The sequence below is a fragment of the Calonectris borealis genome, chromosome 14 (genome assembly GCF_964195595.1).
Source record: "Calonectris borealis chromosome 14, bCalBor7.hap1.2, whole genome shotgun sequence".
NCBI lineage: Eukaryota > Metazoa > Chordata > Aves > Procellariiformes > Procellariidae > Calonectris > Calonectris borealis.
This window is the reverse complement of record NC_134325.1, coordinates 16,761,330-16,777,990: the sequence shown is the minus strand read 5'-3', so window position 1 is coordinate 16,777,990 and position 16,661 is coordinate 16,761,330. Positions and strand designations below refer to the sequence as shown.

The 16,661-nt window shown below is 38.8% G+C and overlaps 1 protein-coding gene across 6 annotated transcripts in view; it reads left to right on the top strand.

The window, feature by feature from the left end:
• Positions 1-16,661, top strand: part of PRMT3 (protein arginine methyltransferase 3) — a 64,500-nt gene that overhangs the window by 11,940 nt on the left and 35,899 nt on the right. For 5 of the 6 annotated variants that reach the window (XM_075163310.1, XM_075163309.1, XM_075163313.1 and 2 more), the window contains 3 exons: positions 504-569; positions 6,583-6,704; positions 10,465-10,564. In XM_075163310.1, coding sequence (XP_075019411.1) covers positions 504-569; positions 6,583-6,704; positions 10,465-10,564 — 288 coding nt within the window. The remainder of the gene's footprint in view (positions 1-503; positions 570-6,582; positions 6,705-10,464; positions 10,565-16,661) is intronic. The other variant, XM_075163311.1, reaches the window with a different exon arrangement.

The window sequence follows — 16,661 nt, the reverse complement described above, 5'->3', positions numbered from 1 at the left end:
AGGTTTGCAAATTTGCAGTTTGTTCAGAAATAGAAAAGGTTAATCTGATCCATAAATTTTTTTTTAAGGTATCTGTGTCACAGGAGTGTCAGAGAAAAAAATTACATGAAACGTTTTATGAGCTCGTGACTCAATTTTTTACCATTGTATAGAAGGTTGTTAGGTAAAGTTGATGCAGTATTGCTCCTCTATTACTGCTGTTCCTGGAAAGCGGTGAAGAGGTATTAGGAACTTTGAAACATCCAAAATAAAATGCAGCAGGTCAGAAAAGTGTAAGCTAATTTCTTATTTTTCCTCCAGAGGCTCAGCTGGCTTCATTTGCAAAGACATTAAATTCTGAAAGAATACAGTATGGAAAGTGCCGTGATTGCAGAGCCCTTATAAGTACAGGAGCCACAAAACATCTTTAGGCCAAGTTAAAAAGCAAATTTCTCAGCATTTTTGAACAATATGCTGTACATAAGTAGAAAAAGCGAACGTTGTTTTTGTTCTTTAAATCATAGGATAAAGTGCGTACAGAAAGCTATCGTGACTTCATCTATCAAAACCCACATATCTTCAAGGACAAGGTAGGTAAAACAGCTCAAAAAATACAATAATTTCTGCACTTTATTTTTTCTCAAGTGGTAGAAATCCTTCGAGTTGGCTACTTTGTAGCTTTGGGAATGAAGTATCGCACTGACAAGATTTGATTTACTGTACTCTGGCTTTATTAGGTGGCAGAGTGCTGTTCAACTGCTGGAGGGTGCAAAGTGCTGATAACAGAAGTGCTCATTGCTATTGTCATTGTTCTGTGTGCCATGTCGGGATGTGCATTAATTATGTTGGCGGGGTTAAGTTGAGTCTTTCTTGTCCGGTATATTACGTGGAATCTATCTCAGAGGGCCTCTTTACCAGAATTTAAGTGACTTTCAATTTGTGCCTGATACAGTAAAAACATTCTAGAAGCACCATGTAATTAGAACTGGGAAGAATTCATATGCAGCTGACTTAGTGAATTAGTGCTGTTTAGTGTCTCCAGACTAGGTTATTATTAAGGGACTTAGAACCAGGAACTAGTCTTTCCCTTGCAGTGAGGAGAGATGGCACTGGCTTTTGTTTATGATTTTACTGTGGTTATGACCTCTGCACAGTTATGATCCTCTTGTTGCCTTCTGTATTTGTGCTGGCTGTTTCTGATGTTGTGTTCTGAGTTATGCTGTGCAGCCTTCTATTCTGGATTAGCTTTCCTCTACTTAATGCTTACCATTCTTAGGCTGTGTATGGATATTTCTTGATGTGAAACCAGGATGTCTAGGTTTATGGAAGGCAATCACTGTTGATTTTTATTTTGGTTTTGATTCAGACTTTGTTAATAAGTGATAATACAAGGCTTTAGAATAGTTGTGGAAGTAATAAAAGTGCACTCATCTGATAGTTCCTCAATTGGAAATTGTGCTAGCTAGGGTTTTGTCCTAGGCGGGAGATTTTTCAAGGTAGATAGTGCACGCTCTTTGTATGTCTTACCTCATTTTTCTTTTGGCAACTACAGCAGAAAAATAGTAGGAAAAGAGTTTTCTTCCTTTTTGCTTCAATCCACGTCACAAGCCTGTTTCTACTAGGCATTTCTAAGCTTTTTAGTTACAATGAGAGAAAAAGCAAAAGTGTTGTAGAAACATTATGCTGCCAGCTACCTAAAAGATGCAGGTGACTGCATAGCTGGGCAGCTCATCCAACAAAGCAGAAAGATGAATCAAGGAACGAAAACTTTCTTGGGAGAAATTTGGTTTCGCAGATGCCCCTAAAATTGATAACTGCAGGTTTTCACAGGCTAAGACTGATCTTGAGTTACATGGAATGTATGTCCTAGTGGAACAGTAATTTTTCAGGACTGCTTGTATTTCTCCTCTGTTGTATGGACGTATTGGTAACATTTGAAACAAAATGTGGGTGAACTGTTCTAGACAATGTTGTTTCAACCCCAGCTGTGGATGCACTTGCTCAGGAATCAGCTAGAAAATGTGCGTGCTTAATCTGTGTTTTTACTTCACGTGAAAGCGTTCAACTTTTAAAGAAAAGCTTGTCTATTATCATGACATCTACAAACTGGTTTCTGAACTCAGTGTTTTTACAGCAGTTTTTTGATCGGGATTACCTCAAATTCATAGTGTATCCAAACCCATCACAGTGTGTTGAGGCTGAATGGAAAGAAAGAGGAATGGAAAGACAATTGAACTCAATTGCTTTGAGTTCCCAACAGCTTCCAGCGAGGTGCCCAGTGCCCCACTTAACTTCTGTGTCTGACTAAATGCAGCTTTCACTTGGTATGCTGTTATATATGTGATGTTTTTCAGAGATCTAGCTTTGAAGTGGCATCAGGCTTCTGCTGAAGGAAATGTGAAGATAATTTGCTTAATTTATGTATCATATGATGCTCTCAGAACCATATGAATGAGTGAAACTTCCAACTTGAGGAAATAGGCTTGTTTTCCATTAATGTTTGATTACAGTTTTCAAAATAAATGAGTAGAAGTCTGATACCGTATTTCCTAGAACTCCCATATGGTATTCCTCCCTAGAAAATAAATAGTGATGCTTTTTGTTGTTTCTGAAAGGACACCTGTGAGGCCGGTTGGGAGGAGCTTGTTGAAAGAGCTTAACTGATCGTACTGGCTTTTGATGCAAATCTGCAGTATCCCAAAGAGGTGTGATTGCATGGTAACAGATGAAAACAGAATATCTAGGTTTGTTTATTATGCATACTTTATTCAGAACCAGTCGATTTGTTTGTTCGCTCTCAGCTTTCAAAAGAAATTATTAAAACTTGAATGAATCCTGCTTGCCGCCTTTATTTCAACCTGTCAGATGTACTTGAGATGAGAATAGGACAATTTAGATTACCGAGCAGGAGTAGTTAAGGTGACCTTACTCAGTAAAAGGAAATGTGATCCATTTTACAGCGAGAGTATTTTTTGGTGGAAAAATAATTGGTTAGAAAAGCACTACTGCCATGCTTAGTTGTTGTTGTAGAATAGAAGTCTGAGGCAGGCATCAATGCCATACTGAGGGGAAAAAATGAGATTTTAAACATTGTTCCTACTAGAAGTTCATTGATGGCATGAATTGGCCAAATTACCTGACCTCCTTGTTTTTTGAATTTGAAGTAGTTTTTTTCTGTTGCTAGAAGTAGAATATCAGTTCTGATTAGACTGCAGAGGAGGATGTGATGCTGCAGTACATTATGGTATAGTCAAATGGCCAGTCCAGCTGCTCCAGATCTCTGGTGCGAGGCCATATGTGATCACCGCAAGAATGCGTTAGCTGTAGACTCTTGTCCTTAGGCTAATCGGTGATCATTCTGCTTGTCTTTCCATTCCTCAGATGTGTTCCAGCTTGTATATTTTCTCTCATGTGCCTTTTTCTCCACCCCCATCCCCTGCCTAAAGCTAGATGAATTCCATCTGGGTTTTTAAGTGACCAGGGCAGCTGTCCAAAGTGGTGTCTGTTTTGATTTTTTTCCAATTTGTGGTGATTGCTCTCTTTCATGCAACTGTACATCAAGATCATTCTTTCACAGAGGTTTATTTTTGGCTCTGACTTCCAGCTTTCATGGCTCAGCAATTGTGTTAACTACCACGGGTAAAGTGTTGGAATAGATGATGTTAGGGGGCGTAAGATTTCAGCAGCTGCAAGAATATTGATTTTTTACTTTCTATTCCTTTCTCCAGAAGACTTCAGCCTAGGGATTTCTGTAGCCATTACATACTCGCATGTAACTTGTGAATGAGTTGTAGAATTGACTCCTATTGGAACATAGCTGCAAAGAGTTCCAAGTGGAACAAGTACCTCTGTCTGCAGCTTCTGTGGCCAGCCTCTGCACGAGATGCTGTAAAAAATTAATCACGCTAATGTTTTCTAGTCTGATTCCAGGTTGTAAGTTGCTATATGAAGACAGGTAGCAGTCAACTCTTCGGTCATTGCTTCCCAGGCTAATTTTATTTGTGGTGGCTTCAGAATCATCATTCTGTATCCATCATCAAAATGTATAGAATAGTATGCAAGGCAAGGCAAGCAGACCTAAAGTGCAGAGCATTCAAGTACTTTGATTCTGTTTGTCAGCTGAAATTTAAAAGTGCAGATGCAAGTTTTTGTTCTGCCAAAACAAGAATGTTCATAAACCAGAAAGTTTCTCAGTAGGGTGCATTATTGCCTTGAAATGTCTTGTAAAATGGGGTTGTAATTCTCAAGTGTGGGATTGATTACTGAGTGATTTGATGCCTCCTTTGGAAGAAAATTTAATGTCATGAAAGCTGTGAGGACAGCTTTTACAACACTGGATGCTGTGCTAAGGAGAGACAGTGAAATAAGTTACTTTTCCTTTCTAATAAATTATTTTTATGACTAGTAATTCTGACTCAATGTTCCTGTTATTTTAGAAGTGTTTTATAAGTTGTGCTTCCTCTTTTGTTTTTGTTTGTTCTATGGGAAAGGAAGTCTGTCTTTACAGTTCTGATTCTATCAGTGTTTAAATGCTGGGCATGATACAAGTGACTGTACATAGTGTTTAGGAAACTTTTTTGATTTTCAGATTTCAGAACTTTTTTGGGTTTAGTGCTTAATTTTAAAGATGATTAGTAAAGCTTAACTATATTAGGTAGAAGTCAACAATAAGACGGCTGATGATCTCACCAATGCAATAGAAGGCACCCTGAGCAAATTTGCAGATGATGCAAAACTGGGAAGGGTGCTTGATACACTACGTGATTGTGCTGCCATTCAGAAGGACCTCCATCGGCTGGAGAAATGGGCCAACTGAGGTCCTGTGCAAAGGGCTTGGGACCATCAAAGGGCAATGCAAAATCCTGCAGAGGGGAGGGCAGAACAACCCCACGCATCAACAGAGGCTGGGGGCCAACTGGCTGGAAAGCAGCTTTGCAGAAAAGAATTTGGGGGTCCTGGTCCACACCAAGTTGACGGTGAGGCAGCAACACACCCCCTTATGGGAAAGGCAGCCAGCCAGCCTCCTGGGCTGCATTAGGAAGACGACTTGTCCCCAGCAGGTCAAGAGAGGTGAACCTTCTCTTGTACCCCAGGGAGATGACTTCTGGAGCGCTGTGCCCAGTGCTGGGTTCCCCAGTGCAGGAGCGAGATGAACGTACTGGAGCGAGTCCAGTGAAAGACCGCAAAGGTGATGAAGGGCCTGGAGCATCTGTGATAGAGGGAGAGGCTGAAAGAGCTGGGGTTGTTTTGTCTGGAGGAGAGAAGGTTCAGGAAGGATCTTACCAGTGTGTATAAATGCCTGGGGGCGGTGGGAGTATAGGAGGTGGAGCCAGACTCTTCTCAGTGGTGCTCAGGTGCAGGACAAGAAGCAGCGGGCACGTGTTGAACTCCAGGCAGTTGCCTTGAAAGATCAGGAAACAGTATTTTACTGTGAGGGCGATTGAACGGTGGCACAGGTTGTCCAGAGAGGTGGTGGAGTCCCCATCCTTGGAGATACTCAAAAGCTGTTTGGACGTGGTCCTGAGCAACCTGCTCTAGTTGACCCCGCTTTGAGCGGGAGGTTGGAGTAAGTGATCTCCAGAGGTCCCTTTCAACTTCAAATATTCTGTGTTTCTGTGAAACTGTCAAATGTGAAACTGGTATCTTAAAAAGCTAAAGATTAAAAGTTATTTTTTTAAGCTGTTGAGAAGTCTCCAGCTGTTAGAGGAAAGATACTATTATTATTATGATATTGAAGCCTGAACAAGGCTGCTTGGCAAATCTCTGCTTTATGAAGTTTAACACCGCTGGCAGTTCAACTCTACTAATTAATATATTTGGTATTATTTTCTTAGTCACTTCGCATTTTTAAAGTTTTCAGTATTCCTACAGTAGCTATAGGTGAGATATCAAAACCAAGCATTTGCATGAGTCTTGTTGCTATTGAGTGTACTTTTTTCAAGTGTAGTGATGAAGTTTATTTTTCTTTCATGAAAACTTAGGGATCCCATCTTCCTGGATTTTTTTTTTTGTCCTATTTTGATTATAAATACTGTTAGACAGAAAACATTTCCAGGTGTTAAGATTGTGCCAGTTACCATTTGGAAATTTAGTCATCTTGAGCCATAGCTCTTTTGAGGCACTGTGGCCGTTTCTAGCAGAGGATTCCTCAATAAAGTTTCTGAATAGACTCTTAATGAGAAACTGCCGTTACAATATGTTTTTTCAGTGGCAGTCCTAAATTCAGTTGTTAGTGATTCACTGATTAAAATTGTTCAGGCTCTAATTTCCTGTTTCTCCTGTTCAAGTAACTTTTTAATTGTTGCCCAAATAATTGCTTGTGATTGTTTCCCGTGGGACTGAGTTCATCTGCAGCTGGAGCTAGTCTGCTTCGTTGTCTATCTGTAAAAGGTAATGGAGGGTGTGGAGTTAGAATGGCAGTTTGACTTGGATATCTCTGAGTGTAATAGTAAGACTCGATGCTACCGTTTGTTCTTTCTGTTAGGATATGGTATCTCACAGATGTGGAAAGATGTGTGTAGGAAAAAAGAAAAAAAAAAAAGGAAAAAAAATTATAGCAAGGGAAATAAATGGAAGTAAAAATAAACATCTTATTCGTTTCAGGTGGTTTTGGATGTTGGCTGTGGAACTGGAATACTGTCCATGTTTGCTGCCAAAGCAGGTGCGAAGAAAGTGATTGGAGTCGACCAATCTGAAATTGTCTATCAGGCCATGGACATAATTCGGTAGGAAAAGTTCCCAGAAGAGTATGGTAAATATTGCTGTAAAAAGCTATTAAAATGCTGTTACTAGTTAATGATGACCTATCACTCAGTCTGTCTTTTATTGAAGTCCTCCTTTGTCTGAAGAATTAACACAGGTTTTGATGTGCAGTCGTTTGATCCTCTGATAGAGGTAATTAAAACAGGGCGGTAGTTAAGGTAGGATGTTTCCCAGAACTTCCTCCTAATGTTAGCATAGGGCCGGTGCTGCCTTGCTGCGGAGGCTCCAACTGACTGCTGCCAGTCCATTTTCTGGAAAATGTGTCTTGTTTGACTTTTGAAAATCAAATTGTAATTTCCATTGCTGCAGCTTGTATCTGTTGCCTCTGATCTAGTCCCTGTGATATGAGAGAAGAGCTTGGCTCTGTCTTCCCTTCATCCTTCTGCTAGGCAGAGGAAGACATCAGAAACCCATCCCTTAACCATCCCTTCTTAAGGCTGAACAAACCCAGTTCTCTCAGCTTCTCCCTGTATGTCATGTGCTTCAGCCCCCCGTCATCTTGGTGGCCCCTTCACTGGACTTGCTCTGGTATGTCAAGGTCTGTCTTCTACTGGGAGCCCACAACTGGACACTGTACTCCAGTTTTGCAAGTGTCAAATTGAGGGGAAAGATCGCTTTCTTTGACCTGCTGCTACAAGGGCACACTGCTGACTTATGTTCAACTTGTTCACCCATCCCCTCACCAGGGCAGGGTGGGAAAGAAATCAGTTCTGCTTGCTAAACCAGCAGGAGCCAGTCTCTACTGTTTCATGGGTTATTCCAGCCGAGGTGCGGGTCTTCATGTTTGCCTTTGCTGGATCTCTGAGGTTTCTACAGGCTGAGGTCCCTCTAAATAGCAGCCCTACCCTCTAGCATATCAACTGCCCTCCCCAATTCAGCATTATCCACAGACTCGCTGAGGGTGCATTCTGTCCCATTAGGTCACTAATAAAGGTGTTAATTAGTATCAGAACAAGCATTGAACCCGGACGGATACCTCTGGTACCCGGCTGCCAGTTAGTTTTTGTACTGCTTCTCTCACCTCTTGAACCTCACGGTCTAGACAGCTTTCCACCCATCTAATGGTTCATTTATCCACTCCAAATTCCAGTAATTTACCTATAGAGGATATTATGGGAGACTGTGAGTATATGTAAAAATGAAGCAATGTCATCTGAAGACTTAAAAAGAATTTCCTAGCGTGAGGTAGAGAAATGTAGGTGAAAATGTGTACTGTTGATAGCTGAGGTGTGTAGGTTTTTTTGTTTTGGTTGTTTTTGTAAGAGCAACTGTGGAAAAGAAAGTCAAGGTAGATACTGAGGAATTTGGGATTGACAGTTTTTATGCAAGCTTAAATCGTACAGAAATAGTGTTGTTTAGGCAAAAGTTTTAGGTTAGATACCACTTCACACATTGGAGATGCAACACCGCACACTTGGATGCTGTAAAATTATTCTATTAAATTAATGCCTGTTTAAGAAAAGTACCATGTTAAGCATTAGGTGCAACTTCAACCAAAAGGCTTTTATGGCACAACAACTCATTCTCTAAAGAGAACTTTTCCCAGGAGTCCTTGACATCTTCAGAGCGGTTACAAATATGAAACGGTGTTTTATTTCTCATGTACTAGATGACAAAGTTAGGATTGTTCATATCTTTCAACAAGTGCACAGAAAGTCCTTTATATGTTATTTGTACGTAGAGGAGGATGGAAGTATCAGCCAACACGTATTACCTTTGGTGAGGAGAAGGGCAAGCCTTTAGGAAAAACAACAAATCAAAACTCTTAAACTCTTGAGAATGATGAATTGCCACTTGAAGTACACAGCGAACCATTGCTAGGGCTACACATTTATAGATACCTTCTGCTATAAAAGGTTCAATTCATGTTAAAGCTTTCAGTTCGCATCAAAACAATTTATATTTGTCTTGTTAAACCTACTTTTCGTAAAGGAATAAAGCTGACAAACTTGTAATGGAGTAACAAATATTTATTGGAATACTAAACAACTCTGTGTTGCTTAAAAATGACTACTGCGGTGTGCTTCCACCTGTGATTAAAGTATGTGCTCAAGAGCTTTTGTCCCTCCCAGAATTCAGGCTCATTTCTAGCATGCTAATTGCTAGATACAGTGCAGACCTTGTGTGGAAGTAAACTGGAATAAGTGCCTGAGTGGCATGATTTTTTCCCAAGGTTACATAGTAAACTTATTTTTAACTACATGCTTGCCTTCTCTTTTTCTTACTGTGAATAGCTGCACATAAAACTTCTAGTGCAGTTAATGACTTGATTTTTGTTGTTCATCACTGTTACGCTAGAATAGAAAGTTGAAGCATACTTCCTAAAAAGCAGCTCGGCAGTTTTTCGTACAATGTGAAAACTACGTTGGTTGGTTTGGGTTTTGTGGTTTTTTTTTTTTAATACCTTACAATTGAAAACAAGTATGTAATGAATTAATCTTTTTCCTCTCTTTTGTTTTAAATCATGTCGTTTTATGTGGTCATTTAGGAAGTTATCCTTAGATCTCTTTTTGTCCTTCTTAAAATATTGTTGTAGGTGATAGCTCTTTAGCGTTTTATTTCTCGCTTTGAACTTCTGGTTTTACTTCTGTTTACAGCGTTAAGTATGATATTAGTGATGAACTGCTACTCTTCTAACAGAAGACTGTCGGGTGTAGAGTGTTTAATTGATCTTTTCAGCAGGCCACATGTTCAAGTAGCCCTTTGACCCTTTCTTTTCCCTCCCTTCATTCTGATCGTTCTCCCATTGTCTTTTAGATTGAATTTTTAATGTGATTACTAGTCTGCATTGAAAGCCAGACAGAATGCAAGAGTAAGATATCAGGACAGGGAAGGAAGGGGCAGAGATAAGAACGGCAATGGAAAGATAAATTTCTTTGGTGGGAATACTTTTCTGCCCTCTGTAACGATAGCTGTTGTAATAATGATATGTACAAAAAAGACTAATATGGTTTGCCAAGAAGAAAAATACTAAATTTCAAGCATTCACTTATTTAGTAATTTCACTGTCATGCCGTTTTTGTTTCAAAAACTGTAATCACGTCACAGTACCTTCCTCCTTATACATGATGGTTGTACCAGTACTTGCATGTGAGGTAATACCTGATTAATGTAGTTACTAAACATTGCAGATGATTTTGGCCAAAATCACAGTGGGGAGGATGCCTTTATTGTGGAATAACTGTGGAATACTGATCTAGAGGGAATGTTTGTTCTCAGTAACTTTGCAGCTAGTTTTGTTAAATAAAAAACCAAGCCATGCAAAACAGCTTTGTAAGGAAGTGAATTTCCATCGCGATCCTAGTGTGATGAGTAGGCTCCAATCACTATAGACTTATGCTACAGGGGTCAGAGAAGGAGAACCGGGAACAAGCAACTCTAAGTAAAGAAGAGCGTCATTTTAAATTGTCCTCTCCTCTGTTTTCCTGGTTTCTGAAGCTTACACATGTGCATGCACAGCGTATTGGAGGTATACAGACCTACTGTCTGCCATCTTTGCCTTGCACTTAATCTGCTGCGGTTTTTGGATACTCGGAGACATTCCCTCTGAAATATAACTGAGAAGAGGAATATTACATTTCAGTGCTTTCTTGACTAGTTAAAAGAAAAACCACCCACACAATTGTTACTGGGGGGAGAAATGCAAAATACAGACATCGGTATATCTCTCTTGACAGCATAAATTGGAAATATAAACTAATTTGTTTATGTTGTGACTTGCAGATTAAATAAACTTGGAAATATCATTACATTAGTCAAAGGAAGAATCGAAGAAGTAGATCTGCCTTTGGAAAAAGTGGATGTAATTATATCTGAATGGATGGTAAGGTGCATGAATATTCTTTTCAAGACATAGTTATTTTCAGGGAAAAAAAGTGTTATTTCATTTGAAAAATTATTCTTTAAGCGATGCTATTCTTTTATTTAACCAAAAATTTATTATGCTTGCAACAGTGTCTTTGACAATGTGGGCGATGGGATGATGTTTCTGATTATGTGGTACTCTGATACAATTCCTGATCCCTCTTGTTCACGCGCTTTCAAGTCAAGGCTCTCGAAGTACAGCTGAGCTGTTTTGGGTGCAGCAGTAAGTTTCTGTTACGTAGTCAGTGTGCAAATCTACAGTACTCTGTATTCCTGAATAATACTGTGGTAGCTGCTCAGGTGAAAGTAATGGAGAAATATTGTATTAGTCATCCAGCTAGATCATTCTGATGAGTAAAATACTTTAGTCCGCCAAGACAGCTAAAGACTATGCTGACTGTGCGGGAAAGGTGATAAGGAGGTGAGGAGCACGCGCGCTGGGAAATCGGCAAATATATGGAGAGGTCGAAAACAGCGTTACTATTCATTGCCGTTTTTTAGTATAAAATAACTGATTTTAAAAGTACACAATAAAGATGATGGCCGACAGGAAATGCACTATGCAGCGTGTAAATGAGCCATTGCCTGGAATCCATGGGATTTCAGCTGTTGGCCTGTTACCTTTCTTTCATGTGCTGGCTGATGACTGTTACACAGTTGTGATTGCTGCCTGCCATTGATCCTGATAAAGAAATCTGTGTGACAAGACCCAGTGCTAGGCTGAAATTCATAGCGACTGAATAAGGTCTGTTCCCTATCAAAAATGTGGTAGGAAACACCCTTTGTGTTTTTTGTGGACTTCTGCTATTCAGTGTCCTCATATGGCACACCTTCAAAAAGCACTTCAAAATACAGGTTTCTTTTATGCTTGTTCCCAGTGTTTGGACTTAAAGAAAAAAATCTTTTGTCCTTCAAACTTAAGATCAATAATGAAAACTTATATTCAAAGTGGTTTTTGTTTTTTTGTTGGGTTTTGTGTTTTGTTTTTTGTTTTGTTTTTTTTTTGTTACAAACTGTGGCTGTTCTGCTATACACCAGGGCCTTTGGGAGAGAGGTTCACTACGGATCTCTATGTATCTAACTAGTTTCCAGGTAAAGGTGGAAATAAGTTGTTTGCTTTGGTTTTTCTGTGGGGTTTTTTTTATATTGCATGTTTCAGTGTGCTGGAAATCTGCAAAGGTTTTCCTCCACTGCTATAATAAACGTTATTTGAACCATGAGCTTGATTTAGTGTTGAGGTCACTAGTTTGAAGGAAGGTTTAAGCCGTTGGCTTAAACTAGTGGTTTAAAAGTAGTGCGTTATGGTTGGTGATTTCTGACAGTATAGTGACTTCCCTAGAAATGCAATTGTAGTTCTTTCGGGGAAACTTCTGATCTGTTGCCTAATGTGTGCACCAAGAATAATGTTCCCAAAATCACATTTCTCATTCTGGAGCCCAAGATTTGGTTTTAAAAACAACTTGGGCACTTAAGAGCTTAAGTCATGTTGTAAATCAGTGCCTCTAAGGTGAAGTAAAGGATTTCGAAAAGCAGCTCTTGTAAGAAATGAAGTATTGAATGTTCCATGTTTCCCATTTGTGTGCTAATTTACCTTTTAATGTCATAATTATATAGCCATGTGCATTTCGCTTAATTAGGTATTCTAAATATTTAGGAATGTTAGCATTTTTATAGGTTGCTGCAATACAGAGATAAAGAGGACAATACCATGGAAGTAAGATTGATAGCTGGACAGCGTACGCACTGTTCCAACACTGTCCAGAAAGGAACATTATGTTGCCTAGATGCAAATGAAGATTCCTCTTTGTCTGGCTTGCTTGTGTGAATTTGCTTTTTATTTTCCTTCCCTACATGATACTGACCAGTGTGAAATCTTTTGTTAATGTGTGAATGTAAGTGCTTGGAAATGTGAAGTGTGAGAGCAAAAAGGAATTCAATATATGTCAGTTTTCAGCTCTTTATTTAGAGAATCTGTATGGACTAGCAGGAGAATTCTAATGGGAACAGTGTTTTTTCTTTGCAACATAACTATGGAAAGTTGCTGTTCTGTTTAGAAAACAAACTGGTTTTAGACTAGTAAACGTTAAACCCTTTTGCAGAGCCATAGCTTTGTTTTGCTTGGTACAGAACAGTGCTTAAGACCAGTACACTATAAGCTTTTTTAGAGCTGTGTCTGGAGCATCAGAAAATTAAAAACAAGTGTGAAGCAAGAGAATGGAGGCAACAGAAAGGAAAAATACTGCATCCCCCAGGAATGTTTCTAGAACAGGCTGAGAAAGATGGCACATAGAACAGTCTATTGTAAAAGGTACAGTGGTTGCATTATGAGCATCTCCAACATAATGGCTTCTGATGATCATTCTTTTAATTGTGTAAGGGACCTATGGCTTCCACAGACTGCTTGCTGTTCCTACTTCTCTTTCATCTTTAAATTTGTTCCCTTAAGAAATGCAAAAATGGGAAAAGCATCTTAAATATTACACAGTGGGTAGGGGTGTGTGAATGTGTATATGTGTGCGTATATATAGCCAAATTATATTTCAGATTTATATTTGCCATCTTCCAAAATAATATTTTTCAGTTTTAAATTCATCTGGATACGGTTTTGTCATGTTCCAGGTTTAGAGGCCGAATGATGAGCAACTGTCTTCTCTTCAGTGGCTTTATTTAAGCCTATGAAAGAAAATATAGTGATCTTGCTTTTAATGTAAAGACTAAATGCATTGTTTGTGACATCTGAGGTATACATGTTTGACATTGTTAAAATCAGACCATAGGCAGGGCATCTGTGTGATTGTGTTCGACTAAAATCCAGTATGCAAACCATTGAGAAAAACAGTGGAAGGTGTGGTGAGCTGTGAGGTGTTCTGTTGGTGTCCAGAAGGCAGATTGCTGAAGATTGAGGGCCTGTTGGACTACTGAAGACCCGGATAAAGCCATCTATTTAGACTTTTTCACTTTGAAGATAGCTGTGCGATCCTTTTAGCAAAACATTGGTGAAGCATGCAGCCTGGACTTCTCTGTACTGCGAGCCAGGAGCACAAGGGAGGGCAGGTGGACTGAAGAGCCACTTCACCCAACAAACCACGTTGCCTTGTGAAAGAACGCAAGAATGGCCAAGTAATAGTCTCTTCTGCTAACCAAACTGATTTTATAAGGAGACAGTCTTCCAGTTCTTTGAGAAAGGTTATTTGAATGTAAGAATGGGTGAATTTCATAGAAGATCTCACTGCTGGCCTTGTTTTTGTAGAGGTTTCCCTGTCCAGGATCATTTGATACTCTATAGCAGGGCTGTAAGCTTCTGATGCACCATCCCGCTCGGTTGTCTGGAGCTCTGATGTGTGAAACTTTTGAAAGCCTTAATTTGTGAAACTATGAATTATTGTTAGTGGTTACAGGTACCAGCCTCTAACTTTTTTTTTTACTTGTCTGCTTGTAGAATAGGACACCTATGAGCAAATCTCTTTCTATTCAAACTGTAAACTTAAATGAATTAGGTTTCTAAGCACAGGTACAAATAATTGAGTATTTGTGTACACTGCCTACTGGCAATCGGATGCAAATGGATTTCTGAACGCACGTCAGTGATTTGTTTGCACCTTGGTGTAATGAATGAAGACCCTTGTCAGTTAGTGGCTTGACCTGAAAATGGTTTGCAAATGCTCAAATTCCATCGGAAGTTTAGAATTTTGACTTGAATGTGCTGCTGTTTGTACGGGTGGTGGGAAAGTACTTATGAGTTGTATACACTGTAGGCTTGCTCTCAGTCAGGATCACATTTATGTCCTCTCCCCAGAGATACTGAATTTTCAGAAACGATAATGTTTTACTGTCATTAGAATAATTTTCCATACAGTATAAAAGTTTAAAATGAGAGCTGCTATGCAAAGTGCTGAAGCTAGTTTTTGGTTAAATTGAATGCTGGGCAGGGAAAGATTTGCTGTAAACGTGCAAAGGTGGCTGTGTTATTGCACACCGATTTTGGTAGCGTAGTTGGAAACTTCATAGGCTGCTTATGGAAAGGATGAGTGCAGAAAGAAACAAAATGTGTGTAATGTTTTTCTAGAATGTTCTTACCCAGCTGCCTCTGTGTGCAGATTTTTTTTTCTCTTGGTATGCTTTTACTTCCTTTCTCTAGCTAAAACTATAAAGCTAGAGGTTGAGAGCTTTATTCACTTCAATAATACCTGCATTTCTTGTTTGTAAGGGGTTTTACTGTGAGAGACAATTATCTGAGATGGTTGTTCTCAAATACAGTGTTAGAGTACAGTGCGTTCTCAGATTGCTGTTTTATGCAGTGCTTTACGATACTGAATATGCAATAGAGTTTTACACCAGGAAAAACTGGGAAAGAGATGGACTCAAAATAAACCAAGGATAGAATCCAGTACTCTTGTCTCTTAATCGTATCATTGCTCAGGTAGCTAATAACTTTTTTTTTTCCTTCTTCCTTTTTTTTTCTTTTGTATTAGATAATTTAGAAGTGATATCAGGATGCACTGTGAATGGGAGGTATTCAGGTCTAGGGAAAAGGACTAGGAAGTGAGCATGTCTGAAACACTGGAAACCATCTTTTCTCTCGTTCCTCCTTTCCTCTGTTTCTATGATGGATATACAGCGATGGCACTTTTTTAACACTTACTAGTCTTTGTGTCGTCTTAATATTCTCTATTGTTTCTGCTAGTATTTGGAGGTGCATTAATACAAGTGTTCTATTTCTGTAACACAGTAATTTATAATTTTACGTAAGAATTGAGCTTTTCTTTTTTGTTTTTTTTAATAATGCTGTGTAAAGAGCGAACTAAGTAACTGAATGCTTTTATTTCTTTACAGCGAAATGGTTTTTGGAAAGGAATTGTATTTCCTTGCATGAAAATACTTTTTTTTTTTTTCCCAACACCAATAACCGGGTATCACTTTTCTGCTCTTCAGATCTTCCCATTTGGTGTCCTCACTCATCTTATATTTGTTTAAGGGCTCAACAGGGTGTGCATAATAACAAAGTCAAGCTGTGGTTTTGAAATGTGTGGGTTTGCTCTGTCAGTAATGAATTCTTTCCTTTTTTTTAGAATTAAATCATACATGAGAGATCAGCATGACGGCTGACTTAGCGTGAGGGAAATGGTGCTGCAGCAGAGCATGCAGAAGCATGTACATTCTCATTTAAATGCGCCACAGGTTTTGGGGGTGATTTTGTCAAGTAAAAAGTAATTTTTTACAAAATTGAGTGGGCTGCATCATTTTTGTGCATCTGCTAATGCAAGATTATATTTTATGTTTTAAATCAGAATCCGTTGTCCAATCTGTTTTACACACCCTCTGTAACTTGTTTTACTCTGTAGTCCCATGGAAACCTTGTAGTTAGAAACTTCAGTTGAAGAAAATAATGCACTTTTTTATACTGATAGGGAATAAAAAAGAAGTCCACTCTCCGGGCCAGTGATTTGATAGCTGCCTTTCATCTCATTAAATATTCAGTGTTGGGCCTTACTGAATCTGGAGTATCAGACTAGGTTCAGTTATGTTACAGAAAATAATAAAATGGATTTTTGGTAGAAGACGGGGGAAACGCAACGCTTATTCGAGTAGCTAAATATTTCTTCTCAATTCTATCCTTACATGTTTTTTGTGCTATCCTAAAAATTCTGCTAATTCTTGCTATGGTAAACATGCCAATACCACTTTTTGAAATATATTGCTTTCACCAATAAGTAGAAAATAAGTGAAGGCAAAACCAAGTTCCACTAAGGTATTTGATAGGAACTGCTAAGGGAAATGTACATGAAGAGGCATTTTTAATCTGAAGTAATTTGTGTTTTAAGCAAAGCATTCTTCTTTAGTATTCTCACACAAAGGTATACTTTAGAATTCAGTGTTGTTCTTGTGTCTTGATGCTTTTAAAGAGCTTAATCTCTTTTTCCCCATGAAAAATGTCATGATGAATACTGAAGCACTAATGTTAAAAGAACTTCCTATACTTACTTTTTGATCTATTTTTATGTATCTTTGAATTAAAATTAAAATAAATATTAGAGTGCTGTAGAGTATTTGAATAA